Source organism: Mastacembelus armatus, chromosome 8 (assembly GCF_900324485.2).
Source record: "Mastacembelus armatus chromosome 8, fMasArm1.2, whole genome shotgun sequence".
Classification (NCBI taxonomy): domain Eukaryota; kingdom Metazoa; phylum Chordata; class Actinopteri; order Synbranchiformes; family Mastacembelidae; genus Mastacembelus; species Mastacembelus armatus.
This window is the reverse complement of record NC_046640.1, coordinates 3,427,139-3,454,177: the sequence shown is the minus strand read 5'-3', so window position 1 is coordinate 3,454,177 and position 27,039 is coordinate 3,427,139. Positions and strand designations below refer to the sequence as shown.

General features: G+C 39.3%; 1 protein-coding gene across 1 annotated transcript in view; it reads right to left on the bottom strand.

Moving 5' to 3' along the window:
• Positions 1-1,293: 1,293 nt before the first annotated feature.
• trpm4a (transient receptor potential cation channel, subfamily M, member 4a) overlaps positions 1,294-27,039 on the bottom strand; it is a 49,911-nt gene continuing 24,165 nt past the window's right edge. The window contains exons 5-28 of the mRNA XM_026325359.1: positions 23,965-24,134; positions 23,524-23,701; positions 22,882-22,946; positions 22,431-22,664; positions 20,422-20,524; positions 19,609-19,727; positions 18,674-18,979; positions 17,142-17,243; positions 16,792-16,920; positions 16,372-16,501; positions 14,283-14,428; positions 13,639-13,751; positions 12,894-12,980; positions 12,752-12,795; positions 12,201-12,433; positions 11,606-11,718; positions 11,240-11,372; positions 7,689-7,863; positions 5,326-5,491; positions 4,979-5,160; positions 3,563-3,695; positions 3,072-3,144; positions 2,574-2,662; positions 1,294-2,305 (exon numbers count right to left, since the gene is read on the bottom strand). Of these exons, the coding sequence (XP_026181144.1) occupies positions 2,272-2,305; positions 2,574-2,662; positions 3,072-3,144; positions 3,563-3,695; positions 4,979-5,160; positions 5,326-5,491; positions 7,689-7,863; positions 11,240-11,372; positions 11,606-11,718; positions 12,201-12,433; positions 12,752-12,795; positions 12,894-12,980; positions 13,639-13,751; positions 14,283-14,428; positions 16,372-16,501; positions 16,792-16,920; positions 17,142-17,243; positions 18,674-18,979; positions 19,609-19,727; positions 20,422-20,524; positions 22,431-22,664; positions 22,882-22,946; positions 23,524-23,701; positions 23,965-24,134 (3,257 nt within the window). The 3' untranslated portion in view covers positions 1,294-2,271. The remainder of the gene's footprint in view (positions 2,306-2,573; positions 2,663-3,071; positions 3,145-3,562; positions 3,696-4,978; positions 5,161-5,325; positions 5,492-7,688; positions 7,864-11,239; positions 11,373-11,605; positions 11,719-12,200; positions 12,434-12,751; positions 12,796-12,893; positions 12,981-13,638; positions 13,752-14,282; positions 14,429-16,371; positions 16,502-16,791; positions 16,921-17,141; positions 17,244-18,673; positions 18,980-19,608; positions 19,728-20,421; positions 20,525-22,430; positions 22,665-22,881; positions 22,947-23,523; positions 23,702-23,964; positions 24,135-27,039) is intronic.

Sequence of the window (27,039 nt, the reverse complement as noted above, 5' to 3'; positions counted from 1 at the left end):
TGAGCAACGCTAACACAGGACCTTATTTAACTCAGACTTATTTGGGCAAAAAGAAAAAATAAATTTAAAAGAATGAAGGTTATTTAAGCTCTTAAGGTGTTGTGGGGTGAAGAGATGACAGCAAGGGTACTGCAATGGCCCATTCATCAACCACATCTGACATTCCTTAGCAGATTTTGTTTGCCTGCCTGAATCTAATCCAGTGCCACATACAACCCAAGCTCATTCCATATATGGACTGTCTAAAGTGGGAAATCACTTTCCATGATAAAGTTACCTAAGTAGAGTAGGGTGTGTGTGCATGTGTGCGCATGCGTGAAGGGGAGTGAAAAGATGAGTCAAGTTAAATAAAACCACTGCAGCTCTAGATTTTGGGAGAATAATACTATTGTTATACTTCCGTTCAATATTGGCATATCATGACAGTGTACACTTCACTGCCTGAAAGGTGTACAACACAAAACACTGAAACTACTTGATGCATCTAGAGATCAGATCCAGGCACACCAAGGCAATGTAACACCAATTTGCTGACATGACTCTATTTTCTACTGATGTGAATAAACTACATAGGAATGTATAGTATTTATATGGTGATGAATACTTTAATTACTTAGGCAATCTGCACAAATATGAAAAATGAGAAAGAAATAAAATGTTTAAATGAAAACATTTCAAAAGCTGAGGTATCTCAAAAGTTTATAACAGCAAATGTGTTTTGTAATGTTAAAGTGGTTGAGCTATAAGCTAAAGTGGATTAAGAGGTGGTTGCAAAAGAATGAATTTAAAAAGTAAACTCTTAGCACAAAATCAAGTTGTGCTGTATGCAATATGCAATAAGTTTAGGCTTAGAGGACTTGCAAAATTATGGTGGCTGACAAGGGCAAATGCACCGTAACAGCCAAAACACATGCAAGAGAGTGTCACTGCAATGGAAGAGCGCCAGGCCTGTAGAGGGACCCTGAACTGAGGAATGCTGTGAACAAAGTTTGGCTAAGTTTTAGAGACACATGTAGTGATATAAGCCGAGTCTCATTTCGGAGGCTGTGCAATAGTAAGTTTTGAATTGCAACAGAGTGAGCATCCTGGTTAATATTTTGATTTGTACTGATACTGGTACAAATGATGATTACACAAATGAACATATGTGTGATGTTCTTATGATTACGTTTAAAGGACTACTAATTAAAAAAAAAAGTTAAAAATGCTATTTTAATTAAACTGACATAAATTTCTAAAATCAAACAAATACCTAAGTATAACAAATTTAAATAAGCCCAACTGTGACAGGAGTTTACACATCATGGAATATTTAATGAAGATAATATTTGGTTGTTTCATTTTAAGACACTCCACATATTTTACAGTGTATCTTTCTAGATTGAGTCATGATAAAATAAAAACAGAGGTACAAATTAGTTTACAAAGAAAAAGCTAAAATATACAAACCACAACACCCATTGGAAAAATCTCACACTGTTAAACAATTAACAGATGTTTACTATAAAAGGTGTCAGTGCATGTCACTTTTCCATGAGATTCCCACTTCCCCTGAGGATTTTTCCACATGACTACACAGATGGCAGAATCCGAGTGATGTTTCTAGACATTTAATTCACTGACTGTTGCAACCTTTTTCTAAAGTTACATCCTGTGTTTTCCTTATGAACTGCTGTTAACACAGACCATTAGCCGATTATCTAACAATGAGCGGCACGGACATTACAGACACTGATCTTTAAGATGGTAAATGTTCTGTAAAGCTGAGGAAAACCGAAGAGTTGGTCATTCTTTGTCACCATGTGTCCCATTCACAATGTAGTTATAATAATACATAATACATAAAGTACACTTCCCTAAACAGATTTTAAATAGCATTTTATCTCATAAACAGGAATAATTGTCTTAATCAGTTAACTAACATTTTAACAAGGCAGTCTCTGAATATCAAAGGTGTATAGGTCTGTTTAATGCCCAGACCTTTAAAGTACCTATAAAGTTTGAGCATTTCTTTGGTGTCTTCTGTTCATAGGATAATCAAGGCACTATAGCAGAGAACAGTGCATCACAGCACTACTATAAAATGTATAGATGTACTTCGATCATGACATATTACTTCTCCTTGATAAAATATAAAATACACTTCAAATAGCACACGAAGTAAAACTACTTAAATGATTTACAGAATAGTCAGCAAGGTGCTCTTAGATTTAGTAACCCAGAGTAAACTGTCTGTGTACACTTATGTGTGTGTGTGTGTAATCCTGAATTTCAAGGAGTCATCTTGGAGACTGTGCAGTCCGATCTACAACACACACACACAAAACAAAAGGAATATTAAATATGTCCTTCAAGAATATTCTCTATCATTGTATCACAGCAGTGAACACTAAAATGAAACACTTCACCTCTGGAAGATTAACATATGTCTACATCTAATTATTAATATTATTGTCATTATGACTTCATTAGTAATATTATATTTTTATTTCATTAGGATGCAAATAATTAGTCATCCAAAAACAACAAAATTTTGCTTTAAATGGTGGAGGTTAGGTGTCTGCTAACTTCACCTGTTAGGAGGGGGGCAGTCAGCCTTTATCAGATCACTCTGAGATAGAGCATCTGTCATCCAGCTAAGTGCTTTGCAGCAGTACTCCAGCTGGGAGAGACATACAGACATGAAAGATTAGTGAGTGCTAAATTGGCATAGCTGACAGCTGCAGAGAAACTGGACACACTTTCTGCATACACACAACTGGACATAGCAAAACTAAGCATACCTAATTTGTTAAACTACCTAGACTTCTTATTTGAGCTGGAGGAAACCAGATGGAAAATTTGTCAAATATTCATTCAGGCTAAAGAAGCACCACAAGGTTTTCATAGAGATAGATTTGCTTCAAAGACAATGGACAGTATAAAAAATAATTGATAAAACACCACCTGCTTCACCATCTATGGTTCTTTAAAAAAAGCATGGATTATGAAACTAGGGTGCAACATAACTTATGATGACTGGTACAGTTCAGGCTCACTATGCCTTTCATATTCATTAAGCAATTGCTGACCTCTGTCTCCAGCAGCCGCAGCCGTCGATCATGGCCACGGATCTCTGTCATTTGCTTAAGAAGACTGTCTACCCTGAAGAAAAAGAACACACACACACGGTAAACTTGTCAGTGTATCTAAGCTTATTAGTAATTAGTTTACATATATACCAATACCATCATCCATCCATCCATCCATCCATCCATCATCTATACCCGCTTATTCCTAACCAGGGTCACAGGGATCTGTTGGAGCCTATCCCAGCTCTCTTTGGGTGAAAGGCAGGGGTACACCCTGGACAGGTCACCAGTCCATCACAGGGCCATACCAAAACCAAATATATGTAAACATTTAATCTTGATGTACTGCCTCTCGTTTATAATTCACATTTGTTGTTTCTAGTGTACATTTGTTTTTGCCAGTCAGATTTAATACTATATAAAATGAATAGTCAGCTCTAACCTTGAGAATAAAATGGCTCTTACACATACAGTATAGAAAAGCAACTTACTTGATAGATGCATGTTTAAGTCGAGCTGTGTCAGTGTCCCTCTGATACTTATTCTGAGCTGACAGGAGTGTTTCTTTCTGGATAGCTTCCCATGCATTGAGGCCACTGGCTTTTTTTGCTGGCAGCTCCAGAACTGAAGACAGTGGACATTATTAAAAGAACAGCATCGAAGGCAAAAATTGAAAAGTGCACATACAATGCCACCCATGTTTAGGAAAACATGGACAGAAATATAGAGACTAGCCTGAATGGAACCCTGTGGTAAGCCACAAAACAGAGCATGAAGTATATAAACAAGCAACCAGAGTTCTTTAAAAAAGCACAGATGACTACTTCAGAATGATAGCAAAAGAAAAGTATGGAGGAGAGATCGAACTGCCCAAGAGTCATGGTGGTGGGCATGCTATAACTTGGGCATGTATAGCTGGCAGACCTCAAGCTGTATGCATGGGATATACCACAAAGCACTAAAAACTAAAAACTACTTTAATTTTACATAATATGCCCCAAACATTATATTCTCCTTAAATGGGGGAGACTGCTTTAATTTCCATCTAACCAATTTCTATACCCACTTATTCCTAACCAGGGTCCCAGGGATCTGCTGGAGCCTATCCCAGCTCTCTTTGGGTGAAAGGCAGGGGTACACCCTGGACAGGTCACCAGTCCATCAAAGGGCCACATAGAGACAAACAACCTCACACACTCACACTCAGTCCTATGGGCAATTTAGAGTCACCAATCAACCTGACATACATGTTTTTGGACTGTGGGAGGAAACCAGAGTACCTGGAAAAAACCCACGCAATCTGCCCTGTGCTTTTATTTCTATAAAAAAACTTACAAAAACTTACTCTTCCTTACCTATGTCATAACATTTTTTTAAAAATTTATAAACTCAAATGCTGGGTCTTTGTCAAAAACATTGCATAGGTCACTATAGAAGCATGTGTACATGGTTATCTGGAAATCCTCCACCAGTTGGCATCCAGAAAAAGAACACAGATGCTATCCTTGGAGGTACCATAAATATGCATCGGTCATATGCCCACACCATCTAATCTGGATCCTTTCAGCATAAAGAGGTTAATGCTGCAGTTCCTCCTAGTTCCTGACTCAGTAAGCTCACTAAGTTGTTGGGTTATGTTAAAGTGTACCTATTGTCGAACATCAGAATAAATAAAGTCAGAAATTTGTGTCAAGTGTCGTCCAACAAAACTGAGCTAGTGGAACTGAGCAAATGCAGACATTGTGTAAATTAAACACATTTCCAATTTCTGTCTTTCTATTTTGTAGTCCATGCTTCCTTTTAGCGTTTCCCTTTGTTTTGTTTGCTGCTCCTTCCTTCTCCTGCTAACTGCTAGTCTTCCTCTCACTAATATCACCAGTCTTCATGCTCTACTCGCTACTTCTCACCAAAGTGTTTGCTCTTGACTGAGGGGATGCGGCGGATACATCTCTTGATGAAAAGATGAAGATGTGAGATGATGATGAAAGGTGGTGCTAGGCTGGGCCTTGAGTGGTACTCCACTATCAGGTTGTAACGCTGAAACTTCCAGTAGATGTCACTGTGCCCCTGTACTTTAGAGAAGGTGTAACTGTAGACAGTAGATAAATATTTCATTATTCATATAGAGAGATGATATTCCTTCTATTACTGGGTTTCTATGTTTAGGAACAGAGTAGAATTTAACCACTTTGAAGTCAATATTATAATCAACCGAACACCATTAGAACTTAAACAATTCATTCTGCCAGTGTACCTGAACATAGCGATGAGAAGGTTGAGCAGTACTATGTTGGTAAACAGCAGGTAGATGACAAGAAGAATGATAACTAGCCAGTTGGCGTTGGTGTTCACACAGGGCTCCTCCCCAGCTTCAATTCGTGTGATATTGTCTGTACAGCTTATCGCCGCCAATTTATCAGCTAGATGGAAGATGAAAGACAAAAGCCTGAAGAAGCATGTGAGGATCTACAGTGGGTACGGAAAGTATTCAGACCCCTTTAAATTTTTCACTCTTTGTGTCATTGCAGCCATTTGCCAAAATCAAAAAAGTTCATTTTATTTCTCATTAATGTACACTCAGCACCCCATCTTGACAGAAAAAAACAGAAATGTAGAAATTTTTGCAAATTTATTAAAAAAGAAAAACTGAAATATCACATGGTCATAAGTATTCAGACCCTTTGCAGTGACACTCATATTTAACTCACATGCTGTCCATTTCTTCTGATCCTCCTTGAGATGGTTCTGCCCCTTCATTGGAGTCCTGCTGTGTTTAATTACACTGATTGGACTTGATTAGGAAAGGCACACACCTGTCTATATAAGACCTTACAGCTCACAGTGCATGTCAGAGCAAATGAGAATCATGAGGTCGAAGGAACTGCCCAAGGAGCTCAGAGACAGAATTGTGGCAAGGCACAGATCTGGCCAAGGTTACAAAAGAATTTCTGCAGCACTCAAGGTTCCTAAGAGCACAGTGGCCTCCATAATCCTCAAATGGAAAAAGTTTGGGACGACCAGAACTCTTCCTAGACCTGGCCGTCCAGCCAAACTGAGCAATCGTGGGAGAAGAGCCTTGGTGAGAGAGGTAAAGAAGAACCCAAAGATCACTGTGGCTGAGCTCCAGAGATGCAGTAGGGAGATGGGAGAAAGTTCCACAAAGTCAACTATCACTGCAGCCCTCCACCAGTCGGGGCTTTATGGCAGAGTGGCCCGACGGAAGCCTCTCCTCAGTGCAAGACACATGAAAGCCCGCATAGAGTTTGCCAAAAAACACATGAAGGACTCCCAGACTATGAGAAATAAGATTCTCTGGTCTGATGAGCCCAAGATTGAACTTTTTGGCGTTAATTCTAAGCGGTATGTGTGGAGAAAACCAGGCACTGCTCATCACCTGCCCAATACAATCCCTACAGTGAAACATGGTGGTGGGAGCATCATGTTGTGGGGGTGTTTTTCAGCTGCAGGGACAGGACAACTGGTTGCAATTGAAGGAAAGATGAATGCGGCCAAGTACAGAGATATCCTGGAAGAAAACCTCTTCCAGAGTGCTCAGGACCTCAGACTGGGCCAAAGGTTCACCTTTCAACAGGACAATGACCCTAAGCACACAGCTAAAATAACAAAAGAGTGGCTTCGGAACAACTCTGTGACCGTTCTTGACTGGCCCAGCCAGAGCCCTGACCTAAACCCAATTGAGCATCTCTGGAGAGACCTGAAAATGGCTGTCCACCAACGTTGACCATCCAACCTGACAGAACTGGAGAGGATCTGCAAGGAAGAATGGCAGAGGATTCCCAAATCCAGGTGTGAAAAACTTGTTGCATCATTCCCAAGAAGACTCATGGCTGTACTAGCTCAAAAGGGTGCTTCTACTCAATACTGAGCACAGGGTCTGAATACTTATGACCATGTGATATTTCAGTTTTTCTTTTGTAATAAATTTGCAAAAATTTCTACATTTCTGTTTTTTTCTGTCAAGATGGGGTGCTGAGTGTACATTAATGAGAAATAAAATGAACTTTTTTGATTTTGGCAAATGGCTGCAATGACACAAAGAGTGAAACATTTAAAGGGGTCTGAATACTTTCCGTACCCACTGTATACTACATATTTACAAGCACCTTAAAGAGAAACATCCATTAAACCACCAATTTTTTAGACCTAATTATATTTTATGTGCAGTGATCATGTGATCCATCCATCCCTTATTTAGCACTTTCACAGTTATTTGCAATTTAGAGACATCAATTAGCTTAACCCCAATCTCCACGTCTTGGACTTTGGAAGGAATGAGCCAAAACAACAGCTGTGAACTAAATCCTGTTTGTTAAGCTTACAATATGCTGTTTTAGGTGAGACTATGTGTTCTTTATTGTTTATTGTCATCATTTTGACATAAACAATTAATAATAATAAAAGAAAAGAAATTAAAGCTTTAGAAAATTCTTACAAGTGTGATTTCCGAGCTTTGAGTTTGAGTTAGTCAGCTTTCAGCTGACTAAACTGATTGGCTAAAGTTTCTCTTCTAATTCATACAAATGGGAAACTGAGAAACCAAAATGTCTTCTGCGGGACAGAAATAGAGAAAAGCAAAACTCAGACTGAGCTTCTTACCATCTATTTCATGCATGGCTATTTGCCCAAAAATCTGCATGTATGGTCTGTAGAACACTCGGCGGAATATCCAAAGTGGGCGAGGATCATATGTGTAGAGGAGTGTCTGATTGGCCACTCCATAGGCCACAAGCCACACAGCCAGAAAAAAAAGGAAGAAGAAAACATCTTTCACCTGACGGAGGCAAAGAGAGATCAGACAAGTGATGACGTGGGATCTGGACTGATATGAAGTCAGGATTTTGTCATTTCAATTATATCTTTAATTGTACTACACTGAAGTATACTGCTCAATGACTGTTGTATGTATATCATTATTATTTGGTTTCTGTGTCACAGATGAGTCTGATGATAAATTACTTTATTAAAATTCACATGAAGACTTGGAAAATATAGGCAGCATTGCAGGACTAGCTATGGTTTGGTTGTAAGTTTTATAAGGCTGGGCACACACAATTTGCCCCCTGCAGTGATCATGGAGGCGTGGCCCGATTCCAGGTTTGTCGTGACCGATTATCTGTGTAAAAACCCCTCAAGTGTTTGGTGTCAACACGATTATTATGCGCACACAGTCGTGAGTTTTTGTTTGATGTCAGCAGAACCACATTCACACAGTTAAACTCTGTGAATGTGTGAATGAACTGTACCAGCAGGTCAGTAAACAGCAGACAGCCCACCCTGATGCTTTTCTCATCTTGGTTGGGGATTTACAAAGCAGACCTAAAGAGTGTGTTTCCCAAAATACATCAACACATAGACCTTCCAACACAGAGAAACAACACACTGGACCTAGTTTACATCACCCAGCTTACAAGGCCCTAACCCGCCCCCACCTTGGTGCCCCGGACTACACCACTGTTATGATAATGCCAGCATACAGACCACTGGTTAAAGTCGCAAAACCAGTTCGGAAGCAGGAACAAGTGTGGCCGGAAGGGTCTTCAGAAGCACTTCAGGACTGTTTTAACACCACAGACTAGAGCATGTTTAAACAGGCTGCCACCTACAACACCATAGACCTCCAGGAGTACACAGAGGCTGTCACTGCCTACATCACCAAGTGCATTGATAATATAACGGATACCAAGACCATCACTGTCTGGGCCAACCAGAAGCCATGACTGACAGAGGTCTACAGGTCCCTGAAGGCCTGGAACGCTGCCTTTGTAATTTTAACATTGCACTATTTAGTGTTTAGAGTTTATCTGTACAGTGGGTACGGAAAGTATTCAGACCCCTTTAAATTTTTCACTCTTTGTGTCATTGCAGCCATTTGCCAAAATCAAAAAAGTTCATTTTATTTCTCATTAATGTACACTCAGCACCCCATCTTGACAGAAAAAAACAGAAATGTAGAAATTTTTGCAAATTTATTACAAAAGAAAAACTGAAATATCACATGGTCATAAGTATTCAGACCCTGTGCTCAGTATTGAGTAGAAGCACCCTTTGGAGCTAGTACAGCCATGAGTCTTCTTGGGAATGATGCAACAAGTTTTTCACACCTGGATTTGGGGATCCTCTGCCATTCTTCCTTGCAGATCCTCTCCAGTTCTGTCAGGTTGGATGGTGACCGTTGGTGGACAGTCATTTTTAGGTCTCTCCAGAGATGCTCAATTGGGTTTAGGTCAGGGCTCTGGCTGGGCCAGTCAAGAACGGTCACAGAGTTGTTCCGAAGCCACTCCTTTGTTATTTTAGCTGTGTGCTTAGGGTCATTGTCCTGCTGAAAGGTGAACCTTCGGCCCAGTCTGAGGTCCTGAGCACTCTGGAAGAGGTTTTCTTCCAGGATATCTCTGTACTTGGCCACATTCATCTTTCCTTCAATTGCAACCAGTCGTCCTGTCCCTGCAGCTGAAAAACACCCCGACAACATGATGCTCCCACCACCATGTTTCACTGTAGGGATTGAATTGGACAGGGGATGAGCAGTGCCTGGTTTTCTCCACACATACCGCTTAGAATTAACGCCAAAAAGTTCAATCTTGGTCTCATCAGACCAGAGAATCTTATTTCTCATGGTCTGGGAGTCCTTCATGTGTTTTTTGGCAAACTCTATGCGGGCTTTCATGTGTCTTGCACTGAGGAGAGGCTTCCGTCTGCCCCGACTGGTGGAGGGCTGCAGTGATAGTTGACTTTGTGGAATTTTCTCCCATCTCCCTACTGCATCTCTGGAGCTCAGCCACAGTGATCTTTGGGTTCTTCTTTACCTCTCTCACCAAGGCTCTTCTCCCACAATTGCTCAGTTTGGCTGGACGGCCAGGTCTAGGAAGAGTTCTGGTCGTCCCAAACTTTTTCCATTTGAGGATTATGGAGGCCACTGTGCTCTTAGGAACCTTGAGTGCTGCAGAAATTCTTTTGTAACCTTGGCCAGATCTGTGCCTTGCCACAATTCTGTCTCTGAGCTCCTTGGGCAGTTCCTTCGACCTCATGATTCTCATTTGCTCTGACATGCACTGTGAGCTGTAAGGTCTTATATAGACAGGTGTGTGCCTTTCCTAATCAAGTCCAATCAGTGTAATTAAACACAGCAGGACTCCAATGAAGGGGCAGAACCATCTCAAGGAGGATCAGAAGAAATGGACAGCATGTGAGTTAAATATGAGTGTCACTGCAAAGGGTCTGAATACTTATGACCATGTGATATTTCAGTTTTTCTTTTTTAATAAATTTGCAAAAATTTCTACATTTCTGTTTTTTTCTGTCAAGATGGGGTGCTGAGTGTACATTAATGAGAAATAAAATGAACTTTTTTGATTTTGGCAAATGGCTGCAATGACACAAAGAGTGAAAAATTTAAAGGGGTCTGAATACTTTCCGTACCCACTGTATGTACCAAAGGTCTGAGATTAACGAAATTTTGATTCTCTGTATGTCCTCTGCATGTGGCAGAATAAAACAGACTTTGGCTAATCAAAATACTTTGACTACTGTGATTGCATCATAATTAAAACAGTCTCTTAAAGCACTGGTACAACATTCATTAGGGATGTCCTGATCTTTTTTTTTCTTCCTAATTTTTATCCAGGTCTTTTAATAGTGGATATCTGCTGATACCAAGACTGATACAATATTCATATTCATATTCATCTAATAACAATTGTAGCTACTGAATCTGATACATCTTATTTAATCCAGATAATGAATTACTTACTGGTCCTGATTCAGAACAGTTATGTTTTTCAGTTTAACTTATTCATATACTATGACAAAGTTTATTTGGGAGATATGACTCTTGAAATCCACATAATACAATCCACTGCGCTTTGAAGTTTCTTCAGTAAAATGAGCTTTGACGTGGTACAACTGGACATAAACTAGTCGACTAACAATCAAGTTTGCCTGCTTGAGGCTGCTAAACCCCTCTCACTGAGAAAGGCATGTGGCTGACTATTATTTACTCACTCTAAGTCAATTGTGTGCTCTGGGAAATGCTAAACAAATTTGTGTCCATCTATTTAGAAAGCATTTTGATCTTGGTCCTTGTGAAGAAATATGAATCATATTTCCAAAGATTGAGGTCAAAACAGAGTTTAGAGTTTGTGTGCACTCACCATTTTGCCAACAATGATAATTTTGGGCCCAAGCTGTTTGTGGACAGCAAAAATATGGATCAGACGTAGTGTGAAGACCAGAAAATCTATGGCCATCACTTGTCTGCCAAAATCAAATGACCATGGAAACATTCTGGAAAACAAAACAGTTGTGAATCACGAGTCACATGTCACTCATGGCACTGTGGTGCACATATTCAACATTGTAACTGGACTTCTAATTTTTTGGTTGAAACGTTTCACTCCTCATCCAAGCAGCTTCATCAGTGTAGACTCATGAAGCTGCTTGGATGAGTGCTAAATACTGAGGTTGCGAACTGTGTTGGTACTCTTTGGTGCCACAGTGTAAATACTGAAGAGAATCACCTGCAGCACAGGCCCAAAGTGAAGAGAGAGATGGCTGTGAAGTCACACTTGTTCCAATCATCCTGAATGTAATTCTTGATCCTCTGCACAAAGGTACTACCAACAAAGAAGCTCTGTCAACCAGAGAGAGAAGAGTCAAGCTATTGCATGGATGGATGGTACACAAGTGGCCTATGTTACGGTCAGCATTAATAGATGTTTTCTGATGTCTCTGTACAATTACACTGCCAAAACACTAGTTGTTGGTGAGGTGTCAAATTCAGGTTGAGTTTCTTTGCTACCGTCTTGTTGTGGTCTAGGAATAATGGCAAGTGAAATTGAGCAAATTTGTCACTTCTTGTGGTTTAAACTGAACTGAATGGGATACAGAGAAAATATGCAAAAAGATTGTTGGTAGTGAATTGGGACATGACTATGGTCAAATGAGAACTCCAGCCATTTTGGAATCTAGTAGCTGGTAGCTTCTACAAGCTACTGTGATCCTGCCTAACTGTTGCTGACTGTACACTTGGCTGTGAAGCAAAAAAAAAAAAAAAAGAGCAATAATTGGCTTTGCTATCACAGAAATGTATCTTTGAAAACCATAATGACCAACCTGACGAATCTCTTCACAGACTAAGGTGAAAACCCAAAAGTAAAGCACATACTCCAGAGTGGCAGGACCATCTGGGGGTGGAGGCTTGAAATTCACCAACAGAACATAGGCATAAAGGCAGAGGAAGAGGAAGTACATCATCACATTGCCAAGGAATGCTGTGACAGGGGCAAACCAGAACTTTCTCCACCGTGACACGATAGATGGTCTCTTTGTCTTGGATGGCAAAGAGTCTGAAGCAAAGAGAAGTAACACATAATAGGAATAGGAATCATTCAAATGCATCAACAACTAGTCCCACAAAGTATAGTACAAAATATACTAATGCTATTTATTTCTCCAGAACCATCAGATTAGAAAAAAGTACAAAGAACCATGTTTCTAAACTATGTTACTATATAGTAACATGTATCCAACGTGGAGCTACTCTTGAAAGATTTGAAAATGCAATCAGATTTTTATGGTGCTGAAGGTACAGTAGTTAGGACAAGAAGCACATAAAAGAATATCCAGTGCAATTATCAATAGCAGAGTAGTAATCCAAAACCCACCTTTCACCTTCCCTTTAAGAGCGCTGGACTCTTCAACTTCTTCACTGTGACACCAAACAAAAATCAGGAATTTTTATGTAAACAGAAAAGGGAATACCATCATGCAACCCCAGCCAGATTTTTTTTGTATACTTGTATTTACCTTGGTACAGTGTCAGTAAGAGAGAACTCAGTGACATCATTTCCTTCCGGAATGTCAGTGTCTTTGCTGTACTGCTCTTCGTATTTTCTGTAACATAAACAAACACAACCTGACAACATTTCTCTACGGTTTCAGGTTTCACCTATACTCTAGATTTGAATGTTTTGCATGCTCTGTTATAGACCGAGTATGGACTAGCCAGCCTACTACCTGGTATTTGTATTTGTTGCAAGCATGTATTTTGTATTTGTTGTAACACCATATTATGCAAAAATATCAGTGCAAACTTTCGTTATACACAGTTTTATAAATCAGCTCAGTGGTCTGGTGCATTATGAAAGGCCTGTATTTCAGAAAATCTTTTCATGGTAAAATTCTACCTACTATAGATTAGAAATCAAGAAATCTTAATTAAATTAAAGTACACTCACAGGACACATCTTTGTATGATTTAAAAACTGCTAATTCACCTTTGTAAAGGATAAAAGAAGTAATGCCTTTACATAAACCATGTGACAGCAAGAAGGTAATTTTCTTTGGATCAGGTTTATCCATATATTTCAATTCAATTTTTGAGTGGACTTTATTATCCCATGCACCTAAAACTAGTTGTTTCCTCCTTCCTTTGTACTTTACATTAAGAATAGGAGGTATCATATATTGTAGACCCAAAATGAGGCCTAAAACCTGAATTGAACCACAATTGATCACCATGAGCAAAAATACACAATAGCACAATACTGACCTGAAGCTGATAAGGTCTGTGTAGATGAGGGGGGGCAGAAAGAAGGTAAGAACAAGTTTCCAGGCCTTAGTGTTCCTTTTCATGTCCCCCCACCAGATCTGTGACAGCAGAGACTACAGTCCAGAAGAGAACAGCACTGTTATCACAACATCTCCCAATGAATATGACACCTCCATTCCATTTACAGCATCAGCATCAATGTCATTTGTCATTATCTTACATATTACATTATCTTACATACATAACTCTTGATATGTTAAAAAAATATTTTAAAATAAATTTGGTTAGTGATTGAAAATCTTGAAATGATTATAAATTTACTTTTAACTTTCATTTAAAATGTGGTTTTCCCAATTATTGTAGCTTATAAAAACAATGATTTAAGTGTACTGTATATGACAGCTTTATTTAATAATCAGAGTTCTGTTTTCTTACTTTCCTGTTTGTACTACATTTCTTAATGCAGTCAAATAGGTCATTTTTAAAAATTTGATGGCAATGGTTGGTTTCTCATGGACATTTTTTATGTTACCAAGGTGGGAAGAGCTTTACTGTTTAAAGCCTGGTTTGAACTTGTCATTTTTACCAGAAGTGTTAAATGCTACTGTTATATGATACTCTTGGCAGAAGGACAGCATCTATACCTGAACGCCATCATGGCTGAAGAACCGGCGGGCATCAGCCACACTAGCCATCTGCAGACATGTAGCCCCGCCCCACACTGGAGACTTTGCTATAAGGAGTTTGAAGGCGCGACTCTCGCTGTTCTGGTAACATTCACCGAACACATCTGAACCCACAAACAGCACACAACATAGAGAATGATATAATCATTATTTCTTCTTGATTGCTGAGGCTTTTGAGGTTGAAACATGGCTTTTCCACATTGCAAGCAGAGTTTCAGTTTTTTCAAGTATTTTCTGGGGCATTTTATGTCTTAACCCTCCTGTTGTCTTCAGGTCAATTTGACCCATTTTTAAAAGTTAATATGTGATAACTTTGTTTTCTTCCATATAACTAACTAAAAATGACATGGATGGTTCCCTACTATAAGTGTAAAATATATGTTATGTTATGTAAATATATGTTGGAAACAAGTTCACTAAAAACGTGAAACAAAAAAATTGGTGATCATTTTATATGCCAGTTTATGGGATGGGGTGGGGCAAATGCATCATCTCAATTGTGATGGCATGACTGTTTCATTTATACTATATATATTTACTGTTTACAGTATGTTATATATTTCCAGGCATGCTTTCATTTTGGTGTACTTTTTTCAGTGTACTCATGTGTATGTGTACCCTCTTTACTTCCAGACCCAGTAACACCTCCTTTTGTCCCTGCTCCTGCCAGTGTCTCATCTCCTCCTTCCATACTGTATTTACGCTTATTTTAGTGAGCCTTCTACGAGACATATTTATTCATGGACATTGTTCCGTGTAAGTACTTACAAAAGGATTCTTAACTCTTCTTCTGCCTCCTCCTGGTGTTCAGCATATGTGTTTAGAAGAAACTTGACCCAACTTTCTGACAATATAGGCTAATTCTCACCCTTCCTCTCTATTTTTCTTCTCATTTCTGCTTTTTTTTTTAAACATTCCAATTTTTCTGAAGCCTTTCCCCTCTCTTTGTACTAAAGGGAGGCATACATACATCAAACTCTCATGATACATCGTAACCCATGTTGCCTTAAAGCAAGAACCACATCAGTCATGCAGCAGTATCAGCATCTCATAAAAGGACTGTCTGGTGTCACCAGTAGAATGGATGGATGAATGCAGGTATATATGAGCAAATTAGTGAGTGGATCGACAGCATATAAACATGTATGACACTGTTTTCTTACATATTGGGGATACAAAGAAATGTACATTTGCACAGTGAGGTAAAAAAGGAGGAAAAAAACTACAATAGTCATAATTATTGACAACTGATAAATACGCTAGTCAGCCCAGTGCTAGTCAGCCTATCCATTAGGCAGTCGTGGCCTAATGCACAGACTTGTAACCCCAAAGTTGCGGGTTCGAGTCTCAGGACCGGCAGGAATTGTCAGTGGGGCAGAGTGAATACCCAGAGCTCTCTCCACCTTCAATACCACGACTGAGGTGAAACCCTTGAGCAAGGCACCGAGCCCCCCACAGTGTGTGTGTGTGTTCACTGCTGTGTGTGTGCACTTCGGGTCGGTTAAATGCAGTGCACAATTTCGAGTATGGGTCACCATACTTGAAATATAGTCACTTTTATGCTATACTTATAACTTCAACTTTGCTTGTAACTAATGCACAATGCCAAATTAGAAGAACATATACTGTACAGACCAGTCACAAATGAATGGAAAAAACATCATAAAGTTTAAAAGTTAAGTTAAATTTAAAAGTTAGTAAGGTGTTGAACCACCACATGCCTCCAAAACATCTTCAAAAACCTTGGTATTGATTCTACAAATCTGTGGGGATGGAACACCATTCTTCCAAAATATAATCCCTTATTTCGGATTTTGATGATGACAGTGGAGAACTCCATCTGATACATCAGTCTAAAATCCTCCATAGGTGTTCAGTGAAGTTGAATGTGAAAGGCACAGTATATGATTCACATCATTTTCATATTCATCAAAACATCCAGTGACCCCTTATGTGGGCACATTATTGTCCTTGAAGAGACCAGTCCCACAAGGATAAAACTGTGCCTAGGATAATTGTGTAAACATCAGCTAGATGACTGTCTCACCATGTGCCAGGTTCTCAAACGTCCGTGCCAGTTCCTTCATAGCTAGCTTGGTCTCAGTCTCACTCTCAAGCTTAGAAAGTTCCCTCAGTATTTTACAGCCGCCCAGAGCACTCAGCACTGATTCTCCAGCCTGATAAGCAATAACAGAAAAATAGAGGTTACCTATTAAAGCAAACTCAAATTGAAGCTAATGTTTGAAAAACAGCACATTTGTGACCTGTAAAACTGTACTGTGCAGATGATGATGAGGACAGCCTGTTTCTCACACCACCTTAAATATTATTGCCTAAAATTGGTTTAAACTATGTAACCTAACCTTGACAGTATCATATGAACACAGACAATTCATAACATAACATAACATAAATTGATGGAAAAACGTCATCACTGCGGTTGTACAATGTTATGCATGAGTCTCACCATCTCCCAGAAATAAACGGCCATTTCTTTGCGGTTCTGCAGAATTGACCAGATGAAGAGGGCGACCCAGGGTGAGTCACAGGCCTTGTTCCGGTACGTACACTCTCCTGACAGCATCTTGTTGATATGCTGAAGAGAACATAAGACTCAAGACACCAATAAGGGAGTCAGGGCTCACACACTTCCATTCTTTTATTTTTCACATATGCAGCAGTCATGTTTGGTGCTTTGAACTATTAGTGAAGAACTTTTTAACACTTGTTTTGAAAGCTGTTACATTTTTAAAGCTTTACTTAACTACTCCCCAAGGACCGGTAAATATAATGTGTAGAATTTCCCCATGCACTGACCTTCAGAGTCTTTCTGCTGCTGTTGCTGTGTTTCAGACCCAGAGGTTTATGATAGAAAGGCTGACAGACATCTCCCAACAGGTCAGATAGCAGGTGGGATACCTGCAGCATCAGCACACACTTCACTACAACTGCATATGAAGCAGGGATGCTTTCAAGTAATGACAGCTGACATAAAGCAAAGCTAGTTTAATTAAATAGCACATATTTTATTCCGTTTACCTAAAAATCATACAAGTGATTGAGGGAAGGGAAACAGGTGCAAATTATAGTCAGTCAGGCTTTACTGCAATATTCAGAGTTCTCAAATCACTCTAGTGACTTTGTTTCTCAAAAGTGCAAAGTTCAATATTACCTGCAGATAAAGTTGGGCGGCCGGCAGGTACAGGTTGATATGCGACACCCAAACAAAACACACAACATTTTGATTGTATGTCCATAATGCAGATACAGATGCAATAAAAAACAATATAATTTATTTGTTTTGGGCTGAGTGGATGAAAACATCCACTAAAATAAACTGCTCTAAAATTATATCAGATAAATATTTTTTTCAACTTTTTACCATAAATCTGTTAGTCAACTTCAGTTCTGATCAAAACTACTAAATGTTAATGTCGTTATAATGGCAGACAATGGAGCAAAAACATTCATGAACAGTAAATTAGTCTGAAAAAATTCAAATCTGATGCTGCACAAAAACTAACAATGCATCAAAATCATTGTTGTTACTAATCTTATATCCAAGAAAAGGTAAAAAAAAAATCCAGTCCGCAATCACTTTTTATATTGAAAATAAGTCATTTAGTGTTTTTTTCCCCAAATCCATGACATCACTTATAAAATTAGGATTTAAAGAGTTAAAATCCTGGAATTTGTTTTGGTCAGAACTGAAGTTGATTAACAGATTTATGCAAAAATAGTTTAAAAAAAAAAAAAAATAAATATATATATATATAAAAATATATAAAAATAAATAAAAAGAATATTTATCTGATATGTTTTTACAGCAGTTTATTTTAGTGAATGTTTTCATCTGAACATAATGAAAGGGTAGTGAGTTTGCCCACAGTGTATTATTGACCTATGGAAAGTTTGTCACCAAAAATCATTCCATTTGCTGAAATACAGTGAAAGTTCTGGCCAAATGAAGAGTGAAAAATGACCCTTGGTGGATGAAAACATCCTGAACGGTACATGAGAGTTAAACAACTAATTTTTAATGACGGGATCTCATGCCACAAGATCATCCCATGCGATCTCATCACATCCCTTAAATATGTGACGATATTTATCATCGAGTTGAAATCCTGTCTGGCGACATTAGTAGGCTATAACATTGCTGCGCCAGTTAATTGCTTCAGCAGCTTTTTGAGTGTGTATGCTCTGTAGGACTGGTGTAAAAAAATTTTTTCCTTCAGGAAAATAGTATTAGGTTATTAATGTTATATTATTACTGTAATATTATTATTTAGGAATAATTATATGTGTTTTCCTTCTATATTGGACAGTGTTTGTAAACCTTTTCTCACCTCATAAAGGCTAAGCTCCATTGCAGAGGCAGGTTCAGTTAATGAACTCTTGGAACTCTTCAGAGGTACTAGTGCAGTCCCATCCAGACTGGGCAGGGACCCCACAGGCAAGCCCTGTCTCTCTCTCAGACACCTCTGGAGCAGAATGTAGGCTAGCGAGCTGTCTGACAACGAGCGGTATAAGCTTTCCAAGCGCCGGTATGTCAGGTAGTCCAGAATATTCAGACCATTCTTACAGAAGAGACGCACAAACTGGGACTTGTTATTGATCAGTGCATCTGTCATAGAGTCTTCAAGATCTTCATACTGTATATTTAAATATAAATATAAATAGAACCTTATTAGCAATGTGTGATTGAAGAAGACGGATTAATTTCTTACAGTACCACTTTCTGTAACATAATCTCTAGTATGACACCTAGTAAAGTAAAAACAAAAAAAACAGGGTCCTGTTCACATATACAGTAGCTGACAAGAAAGAAAGCAACTGGCTATAGCTTCCAGTATAATGCCCGCTCTCTCACTCTCACCTTGTCATTGTCTTGTGTTTTGGGACTTCCTGTGGGACTTTTATTTTGGTTTTGGTTTTCCTGTTTTGCCTAGTGAAGTTCTAGGTAGTTTTATGTTTCATTATCTTGATTAGTTTCACCTATGTTCAATTAGCTTTTTGTTATCTGTGTATATATACCTCCCATTGTCCTTTGTTGGAGGATTACATATGTTTGTGAAGGATCGCTCATGTTTGTGTTTTGTTTCCATGCCAAGTGGCGGAGTTGTCTTGAAGGCTGTTACTGTGTATAGTGTTCCTGAGAGTTTTCTCATATGTACCTGAGGCTATGGAGTTTTAGCATTCCTTCTTTAGCCTTTGTGATATCCCCAAATCAGAGGCATGGATTACACTAGAATAGCACTTCTCATTCAGTTTGAAACCTGACCTTCCAATGTATGTTTCCATTGAAGAGTTCAGTTTTTGCAATGTCCACTCGATTCCAGGCCACGGCCAGTTTCAGCTCTTCAGTATATTCACTGGCTTCCCTGGAAACATGTTTACTAGCTTTACACACACACACACACACACACACACACACACACACACACACACACACACACACAGAGAGAGAGAATGCAATATTTCTTGTGCTGAAAACAAGAATGAACACAGTTTTTCAATGAGTACTGCTGTTAACTTATCACTTATATCTAAAAGATCCAACAGGCTGAGGAGTTTTTAAAGGTTACAGCTAAAATAGTCAGATATATTTCAGACTTCAGTCTGCTTTTGGAGGCTAAAACTAATAAGTCACTCACACAAACTCTAAAGTTACATTGAGCACTGAAAAAAACATCAACAAAAACTGCACTGTGAACCTATTGTAATTACCTTTTATATAATTCTCTTTGGGCAGTCACTTAACAGGTTTCTATTGTTTTTCAAATAATATTTTGTTGTATATCTCATTTAACCTCAAAATATAGCAAAATGTCCATAACTGCCTTAACACCATAAAAAGTTGGATGACAGATAATTTGTGTGCTAACAGTGTGCTACACAAAGTCTTAGGGTTAGGAAATATCTTGGTTATGTCAGTTGCTAATGCTAATCATCGTTGATTCTCATTGCCTCCAGTTGGTGTAGTAGGCTCCTACTGACCTATATAAATAGGACTGATGTATGCTGATAATGCTTATTCAATAGTAAGACAACAATTAAATTGGCTGATACGAATAAGATTTTTTTACTTACATACCTCTAACAAGGGCTTTGAGGAGAACTGTATCAAAATCATCACAACCCTCCTGCTCCCTATTGAAAACAGTGATGAGCACTCTGTTGTGATAGATACTCAGGACCTAGACACACAGAAGTTGTGAAACTAAATCAACAAAGCATTGTTTGGAAAAAAAGTGCATTTCACAGGTCACAAAAGTTCACATAAGCACACAGACTCCCCAGAGACTCTTTAATCTCTGGGGAGATTAAAGCAAACAGAGACCCTCTACTAACAATCAAGTGTTGTAAATCAGCAGGAATAAATTTCTTGCCCATCACTCCAGAAACTCAGGGTTTGATCCTGGTAATATAGAACAGTTTATGAAGAGGTCCTCCCAAATACAAACAGCATATTAATTGTCCCACTGCTTGCTTACTGCTATGATCCACGTGCTGCTCTAGGGCTCTTTGATCACTGTCAGCTTCATCTCATCTCAACCTACAGGCAAAGGTTAGTCCTCTAAGCCTGTGGTAAGGACCCGTTAAGGACTGTGAGGAAATGGACAGCCAAGTCAAAGCTAGAGTTACAGGCCCACTTTGACTGCACTGATTGGAGTGTTTTTGAAGCTGCAGCCACAGACCTCAATGAACTCACTGACACTGTGACATCTTACAACAGTTTTTGTAAGGACGTGTGTGTGTGTGCAGACCAAGATCTTCTGTGTATACAACAACAAACCATGGTTCACACCCAACCTCAGGAAACTGCACCAGGCCAAGGAGGAGGCCTGCAGAAATGGGGAGCTAAGATCAGGGTAGCTAAGAAGAGCTATAAAACAGCTTCTCAGCTGGAGACTGTCAGTTAGGAGAGGCCTGCAGCCCATTACCAACTACAGGAGACCATCCCCCCACCCTGAGGAAAACCTTAGACTGGCCGATGAGCTGAACACCTTCTATTGCAGGTTTGAAAAGACACCCATCTTCACACGAATCTTCAACTGATCTCTGGAACTGTGTGAAATACCCTCCTGCTTCAAACATGCCACGATCATTCCAGTCCCTAAGAAGCCATCATCACAGGATTAAATGAATTCAGGCCTGTCTCCCTGATGTCTGTGGTCATTAAATCCTTTGAAAGATTGGTGTAGAGCCACCTGCAGCCATCACAGGTCCCCTGTTGGACCCCCAATGGGCAAACTGCTCGACGGATGATGCTGTCAATATAGGACAGCAACACACATTACATCCTGCATCACCTCCACTCTCCAGTGTCGTATGTGAGGATCCTGTTTGTGGACTTCAGCTTGGCATTCAACACCATCATGACTGAAATCGTCCACCTGAAGCTCACCAAGCACACATGTGCCCAGCTTCACCAATCAGTGGATCACCAGCTTAATGACTGACAGGAGGCAGCAAGTTAGGCTGGAGAGCATCTCTGCAGACCCCTCACACCCTTGACACAAACTGTTCTGACTCCTTCCCTCTGGTAGGTGCCACAGAGCACTGTATGCCAGTTACTCTTTTGTTATTTCTTTTGTTTTCTTTTTTAACCTCCTATCTTCCTTTAAAGAAAAAGTTTAATATTACATGTATTTTAATTCTTGTACATAGAGAGAGCTTATTGAACCCGAGTCAAATTCCTTGTTTGTGTGCACAAACTTTGCCAATAAAGCTCATTCTGATTACTGTATGAGTTAGTATTCCAAACTAGGAGGAAATGGGGGCAAAAATCCTAAAAATAAACAGAATCAGAAATCAGAATCAGAAATCAACTATGACTTCAAAATGAGCATTGTTACAAAACATAAATCTTCAAATGCCATATGCCAGTTTAACATGACTAAATAATGTTATTATAGTATAAGAACAAAGGCCGCGGTCTAAGCCAGATTCCTCTGACTACCTACAGTTGTGATGTAGCCCCTTCTCTCCTATGTGTCTCATTTGTCACAATTCTCCCAACAACCCCCCTCGACCACCCCACCCCCCACACACACACACACCCACATACACGTACACGTACACAAATGCTGTCTGACTTACCCTGTCCACTAGTTTCTCCAGTTCAACTTCAGCTGGGAAATGTTTCTTGACCTTGTCACGGACCCAGTTGCGATGCTCTGTGCTGAGACCCTGAGCAACCTCTAACTGTGGTCCTGGAGAGGGGAGACTAATGGAGCAGAAATTCTCCAGGGTGTCACTGAGAAGGTCTGCAGCTGAACCAGAACCCGCAAGAATCAGCCAGGGTATATTTTTCTTGAGAGACGTATCAATCCTCTGAGCCAGGGTATATGTACATAAAATAAATGACAACATTTACATTTGTCTTGCATTTGAATCTCAGTGAATAGATATCTCTGCGTTGAAAACCATCCAGATAGCTGACAATTTTAATTAAGTCACACATTCAGAAACCTTACTTGCTTTTGTATTCTATGGTAAAACTCTACACAGTGCATGTGTAGAGTAAGAATGTATCTGATTATTTCCTCACCTCCAACATACAGGCATCTCCTGAGATGAGCATGCACAGCACTGGTATTTCAATATTGCCACTACCTGTTGTTGGCCCAAGAAAAAAAGTGAGAAAAAAATACAGCTTCCCTCCAGATGGTCTTTAACCTTCCAGTATTAATTGTATTGTTTTTTATTTATTCTGAGTAATTTTGCTTGATACAGAGGAACACTCTGCCCTGCTTTCACACAGCTGGACACATCACTTAAATACTATCTATTTAACAGTCATTGATTTGGATTGGGTATTGCTACAAATAATTCATGAGAAAATAGACAAGAAATCAAGCAATGAAAAAATAATGCAAAATATATATATATTTTAATTTAATGACTGAGGCTGTCTGTGACACAGTTGAGAGAATGTCTCTTTATTCATTGTTTGTCTCAGGTGCTGCCACTGTGGCAAAGAGAAGAAAATGCACTTAGAATTCCCTATATTGGTGAAGTGTTTGCCAGATGAAAACTATGTAAACACCAATGTTCTGTCTGTAATAGTCTTGTCAACTGCTCGAAAATGAAACCTATACCTTTGTTGATAGGCATTAATAGAAAAACCAGCAAAATAACAAATTCCTTTTTTGAAAGGGGCTGCTTTTTTCATAATGTACATCTGTCTTACCCCGAATGCCAGTGCGCTGATGAGAAATGTAGTCCTCCAGATTACCACAAAAGGCTGCCAATCCCTGCCGGCAGTCAACACTCCCATCATCTACCAGGAGGAAAGCCTGATAATTGTTGTCCAGGCAGGGGGAGTCCTGTGATGGATTCTGAACGTAATAACGAGCAGGGAAGCTCCCCTTCAAACAGACCAATACAAGAGTGAGTATCAGTGAGTTAATTCCTTGAATCTAGTCTAAACTGATCTCATCAACTTTAGTTTACAGGTCATACTGTTTTACTATGGTTCACATGATAATAGGAACAAGTACCTGATTTTTAATTTGTATCTGTTCAAGATGCAGGATTAAGACAGCAGAAGCTCATGACAAGGAAAAAGTGTGAGCTGTGAATTATACGTCCTCAGGACAAGCTCATGGATTGGTTAGTGTATGATGAATACCTGGACATTGACAAGCTGCTGTTTGTTGTGCACTTGTCCCCAGGGTGTCAGTCCCACAGCAATCACTTTGCTATGGGAGAGAACTGGAGCGGCAGCCCCGTGGTCCCTCACTGCCTCACCCACACAGCGAGACACACCCTCCCTGAGACCCCCTGTCAAGATCCAAGCACCTATGCAAGAATATGGAGAAAAGTGCGGTAGGACTCACAAGATGAGCTTTTCAGAAGGTCAGTATCCATGTCCAGTCTTTTACTAACATATTAAATCTGATGAAAGCAATCATTACTTTTATTAAGATCCATTCCAGTCACAGCTCAACAGATATAATCCCCAAGGTTTTTTATTATCAGTAGGAACATCAGTAGGAATTGTCCTGTATCATTATCAGCAGCTTAACACTGATCAAAAATTTGTGCAAGATTTATGCAAACTGGATCAACAACTGCTGCTGTATGTAAGAATCAGTCATCTTTTTATTTTTACAGTGAATATCCATGTGAAAATAAAGGAATTGTTTCCCTCCAATTTCTCTACTTTTGTTTTTCTTTCCCTGTTTCTTTAAGAAACAGTCCAGTTCTCTCTCCAATGCATTCCTTGAAGTTCCACCTCAAAGATGATATGGATTTTTGGCATCTGGACCTGCAATTTCTGGGTGTTCTATATCTTGTGTATATCTACTAACACACTGCTTTCAAAATTCTTGAGCACTTTAATTAATTTGTGTTGCAAATAAAAGATCTCCAACTAATGCTAAAAAAAAACATGATGGAAATCTGGCATTTTTGTTACCTTCATGTTATTTGAGGAATGCTAAAACTTACTCATTGCTCCAGACAGATCTGTTTGGGTGTATTTTCGGGCAATTCAATACGCAATTCACTATGAATTATTTTGGTTAAAATTTTAAATCAAAACTCAATCAATTGCATGTCATATTACCATGGGTCTTTGGTCTCTTTTTTTCAATTTGCAGTTCATTTTACAATTGGCAATTTCATTGGTCATTTTAACATGCAATTTGAAATGCATTTTGCAATTCAGTGTGCAAAGTGGCAATGCTATATTCAATTCACTTTTGAATTATTTTGGTTAAAATTTTAAATGGAAGCAGAATCAATTGCATCTCACATTGCTATCTGTTTTTGGTCACTTTATTCAAGTGTGAAACAGTGACACCCCCCTCCCCCGATTGCATTTCCATTTTATTGTTGCCATGCTCTTTCGGTAATAAAAATTCAGTCTGCTCACTCAGTCATCAAGGCAGATCTATGTCTGCATCTGCTATTATCCGCCTCTGATTGGCTAATTCAAATCGTAAGCTTGACCAATCAAGGCAACAAGCCCTAGGCTGTGAGAAGACAAAGCCTTTCGAGCCTTTGTTTACAAAGAGTAACATTAACACTAGGGCTAAGTCAGCAGCAGCAGCTCTACCCATCAGCTACAAAAGAACAGAAGAGAAGCTGTAACATTACACCACCATCTCGAGACTCACAGGAGTATGTTGGGTACTGGCACAACAACCCATAGCTGTATGACTGTAGCCAACCTCCTTAGACGTGGCTGCAAGAGGAAAATTGATTAAGGAGATGAATAATATGAATGGTAATGAAAGAGCCCTGAACAACTTCCAAGGAGATTAGAGGTGAACTCCAAGGTCAAGGTACATCAGTGTCAGATCGCTGTTTGAGCCAAAGTGGACTTAATGGAAGACGACCGAGGAGGACTCCACTGTTGAAAGCAAATCATAAAAAAGCGAGACTGGAATTTGTCAAAATGAATATTGACAAGATACAAACCTTCTGGGAGAATATCCCTTGGACCGATGAGACACAGCTGGAGCTTTCCAGCAAGGCCCATCAGCTATACAGACGCAAAAATAACCCATACAAAGAAAAGATCACTGTACCTCCTGTGAAACATGGAGGATGTGCTGCCCAGTGTAAGAAAGCTTGGTCTCAGTTGTAGGTCATGGGTCCTCGAACAGGATAATGACCCAAAACACACAGCTAAAAACAAGGTATTGGAAGAGCCAATTCCTTTATTTTTGCTGCAGACTGAAAACATTTGGGTATGACATCAAAAGATGAATATGAGAAAAGAGATAAACATTTCAGCTTTAATTTCCAGGTACTTACATCTGGATCTGATACACCACTTAGAATATTGCACTTTTTATTTGAACCCACCCATTTTTCATGTGAGTAAAAGTATTGGAACATGTGACGGACAAGTGTATCTTTGTCCAGGTGTGTCATATTACATTGACTGTTTAAACAATAGTGCTGAATGTATATGCTCAGTTTCAGATTTGGGTTTTGCCTCTTGTTAGAGGTGTAACCAACATGAAAACCACAGAGCTGTCTATGTGTGAAAAACGAGCAATTGTGAAGCTGAAAGAATATGGAAAATCAATCAGAGCCATTGCACAAACATTGGACTAAGTAACAATCTTTGAATGGGTAGACCAAGGAAAACAGCAGCTGTTGACAACAGAAACTCTGTGAGACCTGTACAGAACGACCTTAAAACAACTGTTAGTGACATCAGCAACAACCGCAGGAGTGAAGATATCACAATCCACTGTTCACAATGGACCAAAAGTACAGAGGCTACACCAGGAGATGCAAACCACTCATCAGCAAGAAAAATAAGGAGGGCAAGCTGTAATTTGAGAAAAATTACAGACGAGCCTAAAAAATTCTGAGCCAAAGTTTTATGGACTGATGAGACAAAGACTAACCTTTATCAAAGTGATGGAAAGGCTAAAGTTTGGAGAAAAAAAAGATTTGCTCACGATCCCAAACATACAAGCTCATCTGTGAAACAGTGGAGGTAATGTCACGGCTTGGGCTTGCATGGCTTCTTCTGGGACAGGCTCATTAACCTTCATTGATGATATAACATGATGGCAGCAGCAAAATGAACCAGACTTAAACCCTATAGAGCAGCATTTTACCTGCTAAAAAGGAGATTAAGGGGAGTAACCCCCAAAACAAACAACTGATAGAGGCTGCGATGAAAGCCTGGGAAAGTATCATAAAAGAAGACTGCAAAAGTTCGGTGATGTTAATGGGT